Raw genomic sequence first — 15,598 nt, forward strand, 5'->3', positions numbered from 1 at the left:
TGTGCGTGACGGACGCCGTTCAGAATGAACGCAGCCCGCGTCTCGTGAACGGTGGCATTGCGAGCCAACACATCCAGGGAGAGAGTAGTGGGCGTACGCATGTATGCAGAACTTCTTTCGCACCCTACTGTCAGCCAAGCGTGCGAATCGGAGGTGCGGGTGGGTGAGTGAATGAGTGGAGCTATGGGTGGCTGAGTAAGAAAATAAGCGAATAAGTGGATGAGTGTTTGAGTCGGTGAGTGGGCGGATGGATGAATTGGTGTGGGTTAACGTTTGGGTTGTTGATAGATGACTGATTGCGTGATTGCGTGGATGGTTTGGTGTAGGTCGGTGACTTCCTAAATCAAGTGCAGGTTGGTAAGTGAGTTAGTTGATGGTGTTTGCTAAGCGTGTGCATGTGTTCCGTGTGAATGTGTTGGCGTGTTCGCCACGTGTCTGGGTGTGTGTGCTGTGGTTAGCCACGTCAAAAGCTTTCGTGACTACAGGGATTCATATTATTGGTTCTTTCGGTAAAGTCACGTAGAAGGGAAGTAATAAAATAATGAAAATAAAACAGAATAAAATAAAATTCTCACGACGTTTCGGCCACAACACAAGCAGCCGTCCTCAGGCCGAAACGTCGTGAGAATTTTATTTTATTATTTTATTTCTTTTATTATTGTTTCCCTTCTACGTGACTTTACCGAAAGAACCAAGAATACGTCCAAAACTGTTGAGGGGGGCGGGGTGGTCTAGTCCCACGCACGGCGCCAGCAGTGGTTCGCACTTCTGGTGGAATCTGTGACTCATGGCGCGCGCCTCCGTCCACTGCCAATACAGAGAGGGCCCTGTGATGGCACAGCGTGGGCCAGCTGAAGTCTACGTGCTCTGCCCCTCGTGGCAGCGGTCACCTTGGCCCTATGCCTGTGACGACGAGGCCGAGTGGTGGCCGAGCCCAAGACGTTCTGTTGATTAAAAACCAGCGCGCAAAAAAAACATGTTCCGTGCCAAGCCCTCGACCCAGCAGGTTTCATATATTTTACGCCAGCCGATTCATCAGAATAATACATAAATAAATAAAGTGCCGAGTCAGACTGTAAGGCAGCCAAAGGGGTGAGTGAATGGGCTCTCCGATGAGTGTTCCCCGGTTGTGACCGCTACGCGTGCCGTTCGGGGACACACGACGTCCACGAACCGGGAGCTTCTTCGGTGGAACTGAACGGGGAATCTTGGGAACTGAACGGGGAATCTTGGGAGCCGAACAACGCCCGCGGCACAACCCCAAACACACACGAGGAAGTGAGAGAATGCTTTACTACGTATTCTTAGGTTTTTTTTCGGTAAAGTCACGTCGGTAAAACATTAAAATTAATCAAGTAAAATAAAATAAAAATCACGACGTTTCGGAGGCAACACAAGCCACGACAGCTGTATCAAGTAAGGTCGTGATTTTTTATTTTATTTTACTTTTATTAATTTTAATGTTTTACCTACGTGACTTTACCGAAAAAAACCTAAGAATATGAATCCTTGCAGTCACGAAAGCTTCAAATCCAGAATGCTTTACTACGCTTTGAAATTGCCGTGCGCTCCGTTTACGAGCGTTCTACATCTCATCTGCTAGTTGTGTAATATTCCTTGACGTGGTTTTTGTTTTTTTCTTCTTGGTTCTTTCGGTAAAGTCACGTAGAAGGGAAATAATAAAATAAAAATAAAACATAATATTTTTATTTAATGTTTTCTTTTTATTATTTTATTATTTCCCTTCTACGTGACTTTACCGAAAGAACCAAGAAGATGAATCCCTGCAGTCACAAAAGCTTTAAATCGTGATTTTTGTTGTTGTTGGTTTTTTGTCTTGTCCTTGCTACTGTGCTCACGCAACATCGCGGATTATCCCGTGACAAACAGCTGGGCAACTTGCATAACGGGATCATCATCATCATCATCACCGCCACCATCACACGTGTAACAAATAAAATACATTTCTTCAACGCAATTAAATCGCGGTTCTCAATTTGTCCTGATTGCGATGCCAAATCTAGCTATCAGCACTGTTTAACTGAACCCCACGACCCCAATCAGTAGGGAATGTAATCGATGCATGGCTTCAACGATTAAATTGATTGTTATACTGATCCCAGTAAACATGCCAAAGTCGGGTCAACGTTTGCCCAACTTGCCATGTTTTACTCGGGTGATACGTGCGTAGTAGAATTGTATGTGTAGGAATGGACACTTCACGATTCGCCAAATGATATGTGCACGATATGCTGTTCCATCTCGTCTTATCATCATCATTCATCATTTATACGAAAAAAGAGCAAATGTGAGTTTCTTCCTGTTGTCTGTCCGGATTTGTTTTTATTTAAGTAAATTTTTTGTGCGTATAACATTTGTGAAACATCACTTCAAGTAAGTGTTAATTTTAATGTATGTTTTAAAAGTCAGTTTAAAAAATGCCGATTTTAAAATTTCGGAAACATTACAACCGGCTTACGACAATTTTGATTTGCGACACGCGTTTATGACGTCTGTATAAGGCCACCGTGGATCGATTTACAACACAGAAACACTTCACCCAAATTTTCCCACTCGACTCTGAACTCGTCTTGACAGCGATGAGCGTTGCCGTGCAACGTGGTAGAGAGACCCTCGGTTTAGTTTGTAGAGGTCAAGTCAGTCACGCAAGCAGAGGAAGGACGAAGAGACACTCGGTTTAGTTTGTAAAGGTCAAGTCACGTAAGCAGAGGCAGGACGAAGACAAGCAGAGATCATTGTTTTTGTCTCTGTTTGTGTCTCTCCCTTGTGATGGGACTTTGTAGGATGAACGTTGAGGTTTATTAGGGGCACGGGGTGACCAATAAGGTCTGAATTTGTCTGTAGTAAGGTAGGGCACTGATAAGGGGTTGACAGGTTTGCATATCTTACAGAGGAGAGTTAGAATATAAAAAAGTGGATTAAGATTGGCGGGCGACGTGTTTGGGCTTTGTAAAAAAAATGCTGTTTCCTCTTTCATGTATCCCTGTAATATCGACGAGGTATCTACAAATGGATCGCCCTGTAGGTTTGCTTAACACTCTTCTCCAATGAATGTATAGCGCTAGGGGACTCTTTTGTAACATGTTAATACGTTGATTTTGAAATAAAAACACCGATTCGCGTCTTATAGTAGTTTAGATCTTACTCATTCTAACCGAAGGTTCGAATTGAAACCCGAAGGCCCCTAAGCCTCCGCAGGAGCTCGGAGACGAGGGACCCGAAATGTTCACGTTCATGCGAATTCAACAAAGCAAACTACAAAGGAGATGGGGGAAAACCCCACACACGAGTCGAGTACACAGCGGACAACAACAGATGTTGCTGCACTGCCCCATGCTGCCCACCACATAACGTTGCCGCCTATCCCGACCTGTCCGTGCGAAGTGGTCACCCATCGGGCTCGACGCCTGCTGAGCGTCCAGGATGTGCCTAGATCTGCCATGGAACATTCTGGTTCATGTGGTCATTGGGATTGCGTCGCTGTATTCCGTCAATTAGTGGGCATCGCTTGCGTGGATTCCACAGCGGCGTTGGGTATGGCCTGGGTAGGTCAGTGGATTTCGTCACACCCTGTTTGCCCCTCTCATTACAAGCCCAGCACTCGGGACAAAATCTGCGTTCCCATGCAATCACAACACGCCACGATTATCATTCACAGGCCGTGGCATGCAGCGTGGGTCGCTGGTGCAGTCGACCGCATGCAATTGTGTTGAGTATTGTGGTCAGCTGCAATAATTAAGAGTTCCTCCTATACGATGAACATGAGCAACACTCACACTATTTTTTCTACATTAAACTAAAATGTTTTATTTTACCAGGTAAGGCCCACTAAGCTATATAGCTTTTTTTCAAAAGCGACCTGCCCACAAATAATAGCTGAACGAAGTGGCTTATCACACGGAAACGTAGAGCAGCCAAATACTCTAAACGCGTGTTTCTGAATGTGTGCAGGACCGGGGGAAATATCCACGTGACCACGGGCAGAGCGTGCAAACTCCATGTATATACAGGCGTCAGGGTCAGGACCGAACCCACGACTTCCTGCAGAACCAGGCGAGATAGTTAACATCTCCTAGCCACCGCGGCTCCCCCTACGTTACTTCCACACCGTGTACAGGGGAACCTACCAGGAATGTGGGGGATCAAGGAAAGTGGAGGATACGTCTGTTGAACTTCTTTCGCACCGTACGTAGCCAACCGTGCTGATCGGAGGTACGATGGAAGGACAACAAACTCGACACAAGAAGCAGTTCTCAAGAAATTAGTTAGTCAATTTAGAACGAATCTGCTCCACTTAACCTCGGGTAAAGAGGTGCAATAGGGTGGCGGATAACAGGCATCTTTTGTTTTGTTTTACCGGAGAGCTCCCGTGAGTAATAGAAGCCACTGGGAATAGGACCGTGGGCAAAAGAGTTCTCCCTTCTGTACGTATCGTGCGATCATGCGACGAAGACCTTCGTCCGGCCGTAGATAGACAATGGCTGATGATGATGAGCTTGAAAGGCGAATACACCAATGTGAGTTGAGAGGAAGGTTCCACTGTGTCAAGGCACGTGCTTCCAGAGTAACCTACTTCACAGCACAAGGGACATTTCCCCGAAACGTCGCCTACAGTATCCAGTTTTCCTTTCAAGGCTTGACGAATGAGTGAGTTGTTTGAATTATTATTTGTGCATCACTGCAAACAGAGCGGTGTCATCGTATAACTTGTCGTGCAGTATAATAGTTGGCATGCCAAGGGGTGCGGTGGTGGTGGAGGGGGGAAGGGGGTGGAGCACCGTCCAAAATCTCAACAGGTTTTGAAGTGTTGTTTATGTAACAGCGGGTTACAATTGCTAAACAAATGAACTTGTAATGTTTGACTGGACTTGTCAGATTGCTGTCATGAAGTGCCAACAAAGTGTGCAGCTGACAGGCAGCCTTGGCCGATTGTGGATGTGGTGTAATCGTTTCAAGAATCTTGGGTTTCAGTACTCCTTTCAATGGCACTTGTTGGCAAAAAAAAACGTTGCATCATTCTGGTTATACCCCGAAATTAGAAACTCGGTCTCGAAGACACGCACGGTTAGTTTTTGCTGTGTTTTTAGTGAATAGCAGAGTTTGCCAGGCGTGTTTTCATTACAATTTCGCTTTGAACCAGCTGACCGGGTGGCCCAGGAATTAGGGCATTGCCAATACCCGACTGGCACACCGAAGCTGAGGCCAGCGCCAGGCCCCACGGTACGGGTGGTTTTTCCACTGGCTATTTGCCATGGTGAGCTGGAACCAAACTGGGATATACGCTGGCCTTACAAGACATCTGAAGCAGGCTCGGGGCCAAACAAGGCCAGAGGCGAGGATAATGGTCATCAAACGAAACAAACTTTGTATTTTACCAGGTAAGGCCCACTGAGCTTTAGCTCTTTTTCAGAAACGACCTGGCCACACATGATAGCTCAGGAAAGTGGCTTATCACGTGGAAATGTATAGCGGCCAAACACCCTAAACGCGTGATGTTGATTCTAAATGTGGAGGGAAAACCCGGAGCACCCGAAGAAATATCCACGTGACCACGGGGAGAGAGACACGCAAACTCCAAATATACAGGCGTCATGGTTGGGTTTGAACCCACGTCCACCTGCATACCAGGTGAAGGCGATAACATCTCGTCACTGTGACGCCCCTGCAAGTACATTGTGTATGCGGTAAGCCAGCACACCGCTAGGGCACGGTGTCTCACCGCGTCATTGACGTGCGGCTCTATACAGGTAGTCCCCGGGTTATGGAAGGGTTAGGTTCCCGAGAACGATCCGTAACCCGAATTTTCCGTATGTCGGAAACTGAACAATTTCCCCCCAAAATGAACAATAAAATCCCATAGCCGGAAGTAGTTGCACCTCCCCTAGCCGACTTCTAGTTTGTTTTCTTTCAGTAACGCATCACGCTATCGTCCGTTTTCTATCACTATCTATAATATTGTATCGCTGTACGTACGCTCTGCACTTCCTGTGATTTTTTCATTTCAACGAATATCTACCCTAACTACCCACAATTAAACTAATGGAACATATCCGGTATCCAGTTGTTTATGAATATCACGGAACATTTTTATATGAATTGTTAATAGAAAGCGGTCACTTCTGAATTTGTGTTTACCGTGTATTAGGCTAGGCCTAGGCTTCTCTGATCGCTGTTGGCTGAGACCATGAGCAATTGAAGTGTAATTGTGTTAAATAAAGTACATACAGTAAATAACTCATGAAATAAACTTAAAATGAAGAAAACAAGCAAGACACATGGGGGAAATATAGTTCTAAGCATAAAAAACAAACAACTACGTAATGCTACAAAAGGAAAAGCATTACGTAACGCAACAAAAAATTCCATTTACTGAACCTTGATCCAAGCAAGCCTGCCTTACACCTCGCTCCGTGGTATTCATCCGCAACCTCACCGCACTGCACGACATGCGCTTACATAACTAACACACACAAAACCCGCATATTAATTTTTTTACACCATTTACAGGAGCATTTACGTGAGGTCGGATTTCCATAAGTCGGGTCCTTCCACAACATGGGGACTGTCTGCATATGCCTCGCGTGCGACATCAACGGCACGGCTCAGGTTCTGTAGTGGAAAAACAAATCTGGTGTGCCCGAAGCCGAACCGGGCTGGTTCGTCATGACCCCACGGTGGCTCGGTTTACGTTGGATAAAGGTGGGGTTCGAATCCCAGGTCTTGGCGTCCCGTGATTATAACCGGGCTCTCAAGTGTAGTGATGTGACGTCTCAGCATTGGTCACCGACAACTCCACAAACGAGATAATAAAGTGGTGGTTTTGACTTAAGATCGCTAGATTCTAGCTGCGATAGCGAAGAACATCGCTTTGATTAACAAGCAATGGGCACTCGATGCAAAGGCATAGAAAATGTGTCCCCCCCCCCCAGACGTGATTCAGAAGTAGTTCTGTCATGTCCTCTTCAAGTAGCATCCTCCCGTCACCGAGCAACTCGGCCTTAGCTGTATAAAACAGAAATGTCTACGTCTCGTGACTTGGCGCCGATAACGCAACTGAAACGCACAAGAACAAAAAACGATTGAAGAAAAAAAGTGAATGTTGTTACTAGGTGATCGTGGGCCCTGGCCCCACTACAGAAAAAAAACTAAATGAAATAAACAACCTCGATAATACTTCCCCATTTTTAACTGCATATTATACGAAGTTTTGGACTCGATAAAATCGCACGGATGATTGTAAACGGAAGTGAATAAGCCGGCGTGCCAGCCACTGGTAAACTCGTTCGAGCAGCGATTGCATTCGCTTGCCGTTTGGCCAGCCCGAGCACCTACCGTTCTGTTGACAACTGCACTCTCCAAGACAAATAGTTCACTACTTTAGCCCACCGGTGTGTTGAAGAGTGGATTCACAACATTTACAATTTACATTTACGATGAGCGTCTTGATGAGAGAATATTTCTGTGCTGGGTGATGATGCGAATCTGCATTCAGATAGGCATCCGTGTGCGTTCCCTTTCGGTAAACGCCGTGTGTTATTTTTACATTTTGACCGCGTCCAAGCAAAATATCCAGGAAGGGGAGTATGTTGGTCACCTCCATTTCCATGGTGAACTGATCGGCTGGGTTTTGCACATTGAGATGATTTAAAAATGCATTAAGTGTATCTTTACCATGTGGCCAGACAACCCAAGTGTCATCGAGATATCTAAACCAAAAATATAGTTTTAATGTACTTGAGGCTAGTGCTCTTGTTTCAAAGATAGACTTAATTAATTTATAAATCATCTCAATGTGCAAAACAAAGCCATACATTGGGCAAAGGCAGTGTCAGATGGTGAAAGTTTAAGGATAGAGATTAAACAAGTTAACTGACTGAATGGCTACAATAATGCTCAAATTAACAGAGCATAGAATGCCAAATCAAGATCGAACAATACTGCTGAAAGTAATCAGATTATCAAAACAATTAAAATACCATACATCTCGGGAGTTACTGACAAATTAGCCCGTGTTTTGTAAAAGCAAAACATTAAAGTGAGATTTGGTACGGTACACGAAATTCAAAAACTAGTGTCTTGTACTAAAGATAAATTACCGAAGTTATCAACAGAAGGTGTATATCGGATTAATTGCTTATGCGGCAAGTGTTATATTTGACAGACGGGACTTAACATTAGCATAAGACTAAAATAACACCAAAGGAACATTAAATTATCTCAATCACAGCTGTCAGCAGTGGCAGAGCATGCTTGCCAACAAGGACATTCAATTGATTTTGATAACGTTGAAGTGTTTAGCAGAACTAATTATTACTGGCCAAGACTAGTTAGAGAATCAATTGAAATTCAGAAGAATTCAAATAATTTCAACCGCTGTGATAGCGACAGACTCAGCGCAGCGTATTATTAAGTATTACACAACACATATTGCAATTCCTTACAGGTGAGTCACATGCTAAGTGGCTGATTACTGATCTATTACATAATTGCATACACCCCCCCAACCCCCGCCTCTGATCTCGAATCCTAATGACGTCATCCTGCACTATTTAAGACCGGAAGAACGTGGATGGCTTCACTATTCTGGCAAATCGCCCGATGTTGCTGGTTGATGTAATTTCAAGCGAAACGTCGTACTACTCAAAAATTGTAAATGTTGTGGATCCACTCTTCAACACACCGGTGGGCTAAAGTATTGAACTATTTGTCTTTTGTCAACGTGACACATTTTTTACTGATTGGCCGTGTCGGGTGGTGGAGGGTTGCGACACATCATAAATAACGCGATCTAACCCAAAAAACCTTTATTATGAATAATATTGGTCGCGAAAGCCTGCTACGTGTTCAACTGATGGAAGAGGAGGCTAAAATATCCACTGTAGAGGCTCTCTTAATGCTCCCTCTAGTGGCGTGTGTAAGCAATTGCGGGGCGTGCACCTTTGCCTCTTACACTGCTGACAAACATGAATCTCCAAGGCCTCTCTCGTATGTGAGCACTGGTTTCTCCGCATAAGGAAGGTAAACAAAGTCCTCCTGAAGACAATAACCGTGCCACTTTAATCACCCGTGGAAAACGAACGACTCAAACACGTCTCGCCCCATCCATGCCGAGCTCGGGGGTTTTTGGGCTCTTGGCCCACCGGTTATGGCACAGAGTAATTCTGATCGGCGAAATCTGAGTGTGCGGTGCCCCAGTTTTGCTCAAATTATTACTTGAATAGAGTACAGCCCTTGCCACGAGAGAGAGAGAAATGTAGAATGTGGAAATGTCAATTATTGCTACTGGGTAAAATTCACTGCGCCCCAGTGCGGCCCCACGTCTCACCAGCACACAGACACCACGCAAAGCAAGGTGCCCAGGAAAGATCAGTATAAATATACGTGTAAAAATTTGGTCATCGTGCACGTCACATTATTTACAAAATTCCTTGCCGTTTTCCCAAGCACCGTCATCCCGCGCACGTCTGCCTGATATCCGCTTCACCGCCGAGCTGCCCTTCCTCATCGGCCACCAACGTCATTTCCAACTGCTCTTTGTCACCGTCGGGCACGAGAACCTCGGTGGGCCGCGGCTGCGCCGGGGGGCCGGTGAACTCTTTCAAAAAATCCCAACGGCCGGGCAGCGTCCCGGACACGAACAGGTGCCTCGTCAAGAAGGACACGGCGACGTTCACCGTCAGCGAGATCAGCATGGCAATGGTCTTCATGGGAAGGGCCTGGTGGACCAGGCCGTCCACCTCGTGGTAGCCGGGGTAGCGGATGAGCGCCGGCAAGCTGAGCAGCGGCTCGCCGCCCGTCAGCCTGAAGAGGAGGCCCGAGAAGAACGCGACGATGAGCCCGTAGCCGTTGGACGCGCTGAGGAAGAGCACGAGGCACAGCTGCGGGAAGAGGACGATGTAGGTGAGCTCTCCGCACCACAGCCAGAGGCTGTAGGTCGACTGCGTCTGCAGGGCCAGGACCGTGGCCACGGATCCGGTGATGAGCACCGTTGACCTCAGCACCCACATGGACTCCCGGTCCGAAGCCTGGCGAGGGATGAACGACATTCGTTCCGGCGTTAGGGCGCGCGTGAGAGGGAGCTGCTGTTTGCGGTTGCGGCGCTGAGTTCAGAAATACGGTGACGCCGAGTTCTATTCCGAGCCGTGGCGGAAGAGCGAGTGACGATGAGTCGGGCTATGGGATTGGCAGAGCGGTCACGATGGTCGTGGAAATCGCGAACTTGAATAAAGTCCAATCTTGACTTAAAGCTTTTTAATAAAGTCCGTGAAATCCTGGAACTGGCTGTGGAAACCCACGCGATTAGACGCATCCCTTATTTCCAAAAATGAGTTTTAGTGGAGTTGGAGGGGCGGGAGGGCGCTGTCCCAATAATGTAACAGTAATTAAATGATTAAAGATCCTGTACCGGTTCAGGATGTGTCACACTTGGTAAATTGTCTTGGGACAGTTGTGACGACTTAAGATAAACATAGAGACTCTTTGAGGTTCATTTGGGCGACTTCCCACTTTAAGGAGGTGACCCGGTGGTCAGCCAGCAAGGGATGGCATGGGACAAAACAAAGATAACGGAACTCTGATACGCACTTCTCTACGAGACATGCATGTTGAACTTCTTCTGCACCGTACGTAGCCAACAACGCTGATCGGAGGTGCGGGAAATCCGAACGGACCCCGGACACTTCAACTCACGACGCCGACAGCAAGACCCGAATAAAACAGGAATGAAGGCGATACTTTGGTTAACCGCAGCACCTGGGGGCGGATGATCTGCGTGTAGACGTTGCGCGTGAACAGCGAGCCAGCCGACAGGAGCGCCGAGTCCGCGGACGACATCACCGCGGCGGCCAGCACCCCGATGCCCATGATGGCGATGTAGTTTGGGCAAATGTGCTGCAGCACGATGGGCAAGATCATGCCCTCCTCGCCCCTCTCGTGCGGCGAGGGGAGGCCGTAGGTCGTCATGTTCCAGTCTGCGCGCGACAGGGGGCACGTGGGATCGGTCACAGCCGTTTATGCAGCAAGGCGAGCATCGTCATCATGTTCAAGTTTCAAGTTGATTTTGTTTAACGAGGTGAGAACTTGAGAGACCAAGATGAAGTGCAGGAATCGAGCAAATAGAAATCGGCAAAAAACGACCGCGTTGCAGGAGAAACCGAAAATACCGCAACCCACACCGACTCACCAGGGTGGGGCAGTATAGTCAAACAATCCCATGGCACAATGGCACGGGGAGGCTAACAAGGCCCAAATTTGCTAAATTTTTTAATGACTAACAAATTCGCAAAAGCCACAACATCGCCCGCTACTGTGAAACTACTGAAGACTGCAATCATTTGGGAGGCGGTGACTTTCTTCATGATTTCTGCTTAGGCTTGCGTAATACCAATTTTATATACGATTTGATTTTATTGCTAACAAAATAAGCAGAAATGACACTTCCATCGCACGTATGTCCCTCCACACCACAGCAGCCACACGGCCTTCTGGGAGGGCATTAGTTCAGCGGCGTTATTTCAACACAACCAAACTTGCGATTGGTTTCAACACTCATTGCCTCATCAGCAGTGAGGCTTGCTCGAGCCAATGCTGGTGAACTGCCAGATGTTCATAGGCGAGGACCCTATGCATTAGATATGGCTCCTAGCTCAATGTGCAACTACGATGTTATTTGATGAATGCAGCAGTGGATTGACAAAGGGCTGAAAATGCAAACTAATGTATGGACGTATGTTTAAATTATTTCGCACCGTACGTAGCCAACCGTGCTAATCGGAGGTGCCGGGGGAAGGACAACAGACTAAACACAAAAAACTGTTCTAAAGAAATTCGTTTTCAATCTAGACGATTCAATAGTTCATCGCTCCAGTGGCTTCCTAATATCGGAAGGAAGAGCGTTCAGGACGGCCGCAGAAGCCCATCTGAAAGCGCGCGATGTGGTAACCGTCTGTGTTCGAGCGCTAGCCATAAGCCGCTGCAAGGATGACCGGAGTTCGCGTGATGGTTTATGCTCCTTAACCCTCTCCCGTTCCGAGACGACTGTAAGTTGAGGGTGGCTCCCATTCGCCGCTGAATCTCGGAACGCGCAAGCGGCTCAACGTTAAATTTGTTTATGGAGGCATAGCGCCGTTGTTTTTAATGACACTGTCCTCACAGCAGAGAACCGCAGCGACACGACCGCACGCGATGATAGCTGGCACAACACTGTGCCACGCGCCCTGCCGTATGGCCTTGTGGGAGCCTCGGTACCGATGAAGTTATTTTAATCTAGCTACGTACGCGTACGCCATCGGAACGGGAAAGGGTTGATCACCGGTGCTCACGGCCACCGCGCCGATGAGAACGGAGGGGATGGCGAGCAAGAGGGTGTTGAACGCCGACATGAAGGAGATGACCTGGGCGTGCGTGCCCGACTCTGCGGCGAGCACCCTCTGGAAGTAGCCCTGCCACGGGATGTTGCCCAGCGTCTGCAGGAAGCACAAATCCACCGGTCTCCTCAACTCGAGTGCAACCAGTGCCCCAGACTGCCGGGGGGGGGGGGGTGAGCAGGGCCCTCCCCCCCTCTGCTGAAGGGCTTAAGGCTGCGATATCCTTTTAACGTTGCAGTAAAAAAATGTTTATTCCTTATGCCACACGGCGACAGCTGCCACTGGGGGTTCCCTTGGCTAGACTGCAACGGGCATTGGTTTGGTTGAGAATAAATATGCTGTGAAAGGACAAACAAAGAAACAACTTAATCTGTATGTATGTCTCAGAAACCTCTAGGGTACTTCCCGACAAGGTAGAAAGCTTAAATGTACCACACTGGTAGCTTTTAGGCCGCAAACAACAGGAAAAATCTGAAAATCTCGATTTAAAATGTTTGCGCATTTCATTCAGAAACCGTTTGATAGAGCGTTAAACAGCGAATAAAATGTAAGCAAGAACCATTGTTCTATCTTTTGTTTTTGAGATATTTCGGATTAGAGATGGTTGGAACAAAGAAGATATGCATTTTATCATGTTCAAATCTGAATCATTCGAAAACGAAAAAAGATAGAAGCTTCCCCTCCGAACATTAAGTTCATTACTGTTTGTTCTTTGTAATTTAAAAAAGGAATCTTTAAATTGAGCGGTTTCCGATGGGTACGTCTTTAAATATAACAAGTTGAATCAACAAAAACATTTTTGCGAAAAATAACATTTTTTGGAGTAGTTGTTAAGTGTCTGATCGTGGATAAAAATTGTAAAAAAATCATACCAGGTTAATTATATATCTTTAAAACTTTTGCCTGGAAAAGATAGTCTTAATGAACTAGTATAATATAAATTTTGATTTCAAGCGTTCGTGACTGCAGGGATTCATATTCTTGGTTCTTTCGGTAAAGTCACGTAGAAGGGAAATAATAAAATCATATAAATATATTTCTTTTTTTTTTTAGTATAATATAATATAACGGGCAACGTTTTGGGAAATATCCCTACTTGCGAGCACCTATGTGTGCGATGGTAAAGGGGCATTAATCGAAACGTGACGAGCAAGGGTCATTGGCCAAAAACGTCGCCTATGGTAAACTTTTTCTCCTTTTAAGGCCGCATGTGTTACTGACGAACGTGTTGCATTTTTTGTTAATTGTGCTAGGCAGGATGGGATGGAGATCCGAGACTGTCAACCCCCAGACTACGCTAGGGTTAGGGTCACGTGATGATGTATACTTTACAATATGGGACCTCCTTTGCCAGTAGCAAGATATAGTAATAGGTTTTTACCCTTTTATCTGGCAATAAAACTGACACCTTTATACAAGGGATCATGTTTGCATTAACCACAACACTTAAGGTCAAAATGCAAACAAATAGACAACTGATAATGTATGCACTGTCCTTGAAATTGATTGGTCCACACCAGACAGCTTTCCTTAGAGCCTAGTCTCAAAAAAGGCGCCTTTTGGCATCATCTGGTCGAACAACGTATGAGACTTGGCTCTAAGGAAAGCCATCTCTGGTGTGGACCAATCAATTTCAAGGACAGTGCATACATTATCAGAGTTGTCTTTTTATTTGCATTTTGACCACAAGTGTTGTGGTTAATGCAAACATGATCCCTTGTATAAAAGTGTCATATTTGTTGCCAGATAAAAGGGTAAAAACCTATTACGATGTATACTTTGTTGAACTTCTTTCGCACCATAAATTTGCAATGTGTACAAACTGAACTTAATAAGGACATTCAGATGCATGGGAGAATAAATTCAAGAAAGAGAATATTCTTCGGATTCTAACAAGAGTCCGATACTGATGCCGGTCGGAAACCTAAGACACTGCTACACTGTCACGAGCTGTTCTGTACGTATGCGTGTTAAACTTCTTTCGCACCGTACGTTGCCAACCGTGCTAATAAGAGGTTCGGGCGAAGAATCACAAACTAAACACAAAAAGCAGTTCTCAATAAATGAGTTTCTATCTAGATGATTTTAAAGTGCATAGCTCCAGTGACTCCCTAATATCGGGAAGGAAGAGCGTTTCAGACGGCCGCAGCGCGATGCAGTGTCAGTTTTTGTTGGATGGCCAGCCAAAAGCCACTGCTGCGAGGGTGACCGGACTTCGCGCGATGATGGTTTATCGCTCCTTGACGAGATCAGCGAGGTATTGTGGTCCATTTGCGGCAAGCGCTTTGTGAGTAACGAGGTGGTGAAATCTGAGCGAGTTGTCCGAGGTCGTCAGAAGGTCGTTCGGTCAACACGCGACTCCCCCAGGGTGGCGTCGGCAACGCGCGCGGGCTCCCGCTGAAGAGCGCTCCTCACCATGTAGAGCATGTTGTCGATCCAGCGCGTGATGTCCCTGGTCTCCAGGCGGCCCCGCCAGGGCTCCTGGTAGACGGTTTCTGTCAGCGTGGTGCCAATGTTCTTCACCGCCGGGTTCATCATGGCAAACGGCACACACACCACCTGCCAGAGGGAAAGGCAAGACTTCAGACGGCGACACGGAACTACACTCGATGATCATCACCATCATCATTTTTTGTTATCATCTCAAGGTTTAGAGAATATGGCTGCGATAAATGTCCACGTGATGAGCCACTTCCTTGAGCTATCATGTGTTGCCAGGTCGCTTTTGAAATAGAGCTACATAGCTCAGTGGGCCTTAAATCGTAACATAAAGAAAAGTTTAGTCTTTTTTTTTTAAATAGTTTGTGATGTCGAAAGCAACGAGATTGTCACATGTCACATGGGACAAAGACAAAGATCCCCTTAAGAGTTGTAGAGGCTACTGGAGGCAGGTTCTATGAGCGAGCACCTATTGGGGCCCACTCGGCTCACGACTGGGTGGTGTGAGCGGCACCACTCTTGACCCCCATTCATCTCCCCTCTCCTAAGCTACGGAGGAGCACTGTGAAGCAATTGATCCTCATGGCGGTACCCCGGGGTACCAAATAATACAAAATGGCCGAGGCAGTTAAATATTTTATTTCTGGGACACTATTTTGTTCAGGGGTGTAACTTAACTCCGCGACTGGGGTACCAATCAATCCGAAATCAGTGCCACGCCGCGATGTCGAAACGACAAACATCGGAATAACAAAATCTGTTATCGAAAAATT

The 15,598-nt window shown here is 46.5% G+C and overlaps 1 protein-coding gene across 6 annotated transcripts in view; it reads right to left on the minus strand.

Moving 5' to 3' along the window:
- Nucleotides 1-2,361: 2,361 nt before the first annotated feature.
- LOC144950062 (high affinity choline transporter 1-like) overlaps nucleotides 2,362-15,598 on the minus strand; it is a 29,321-nt gene continuing 16,084 nt past the window's right edge. For 4 of the 6 annotated variants that reach the window (XM_078880056.1, XM_078880054.1, XM_078880053.1 and 1 more), the window contains exons 7-10: nucleotides 14,802-14,945; nucleotides 12,332-12,485; nucleotides 10,774-10,991; nucleotides 2,362-10,046 (exon numbers count right to left, since the gene is read on the minus strand). In XM_078880056.1, coding sequence (XP_078736182.1) covers nucleotides 9,471-10,046; nucleotides 10,774-10,991; nucleotides 12,332-12,485; nucleotides 14,802-14,945 — 1,092 coding nt within the window. In that variant the 3' untranslated portion in view covers nucleotides 2,362-9,470. The remainder of the gene's footprint in view (nucleotides 10,047-10,773; nucleotides 10,992-12,331; nucleotides 12,486-14,801; nucleotides 14,946-15,598) is intronic. The other 2 variants (XM_078880058.1, XM_078880059.1) reach the window with 1 other exon arrangement.

The sequence above is a fragment of the Lampetra fluviatilis genome, chromosome 56, assembly GCF_964198595.1.
Source record: "Lampetra fluviatilis chromosome 56, kcLamFluv1.1, whole genome shotgun sequence".
Lineage (NCBI taxonomy): Eukaryota > Metazoa > Chordata > Hyperoartia > Petromyzontiformes > Petromyzontidae > Lampetra > Lampetra fluviatilis.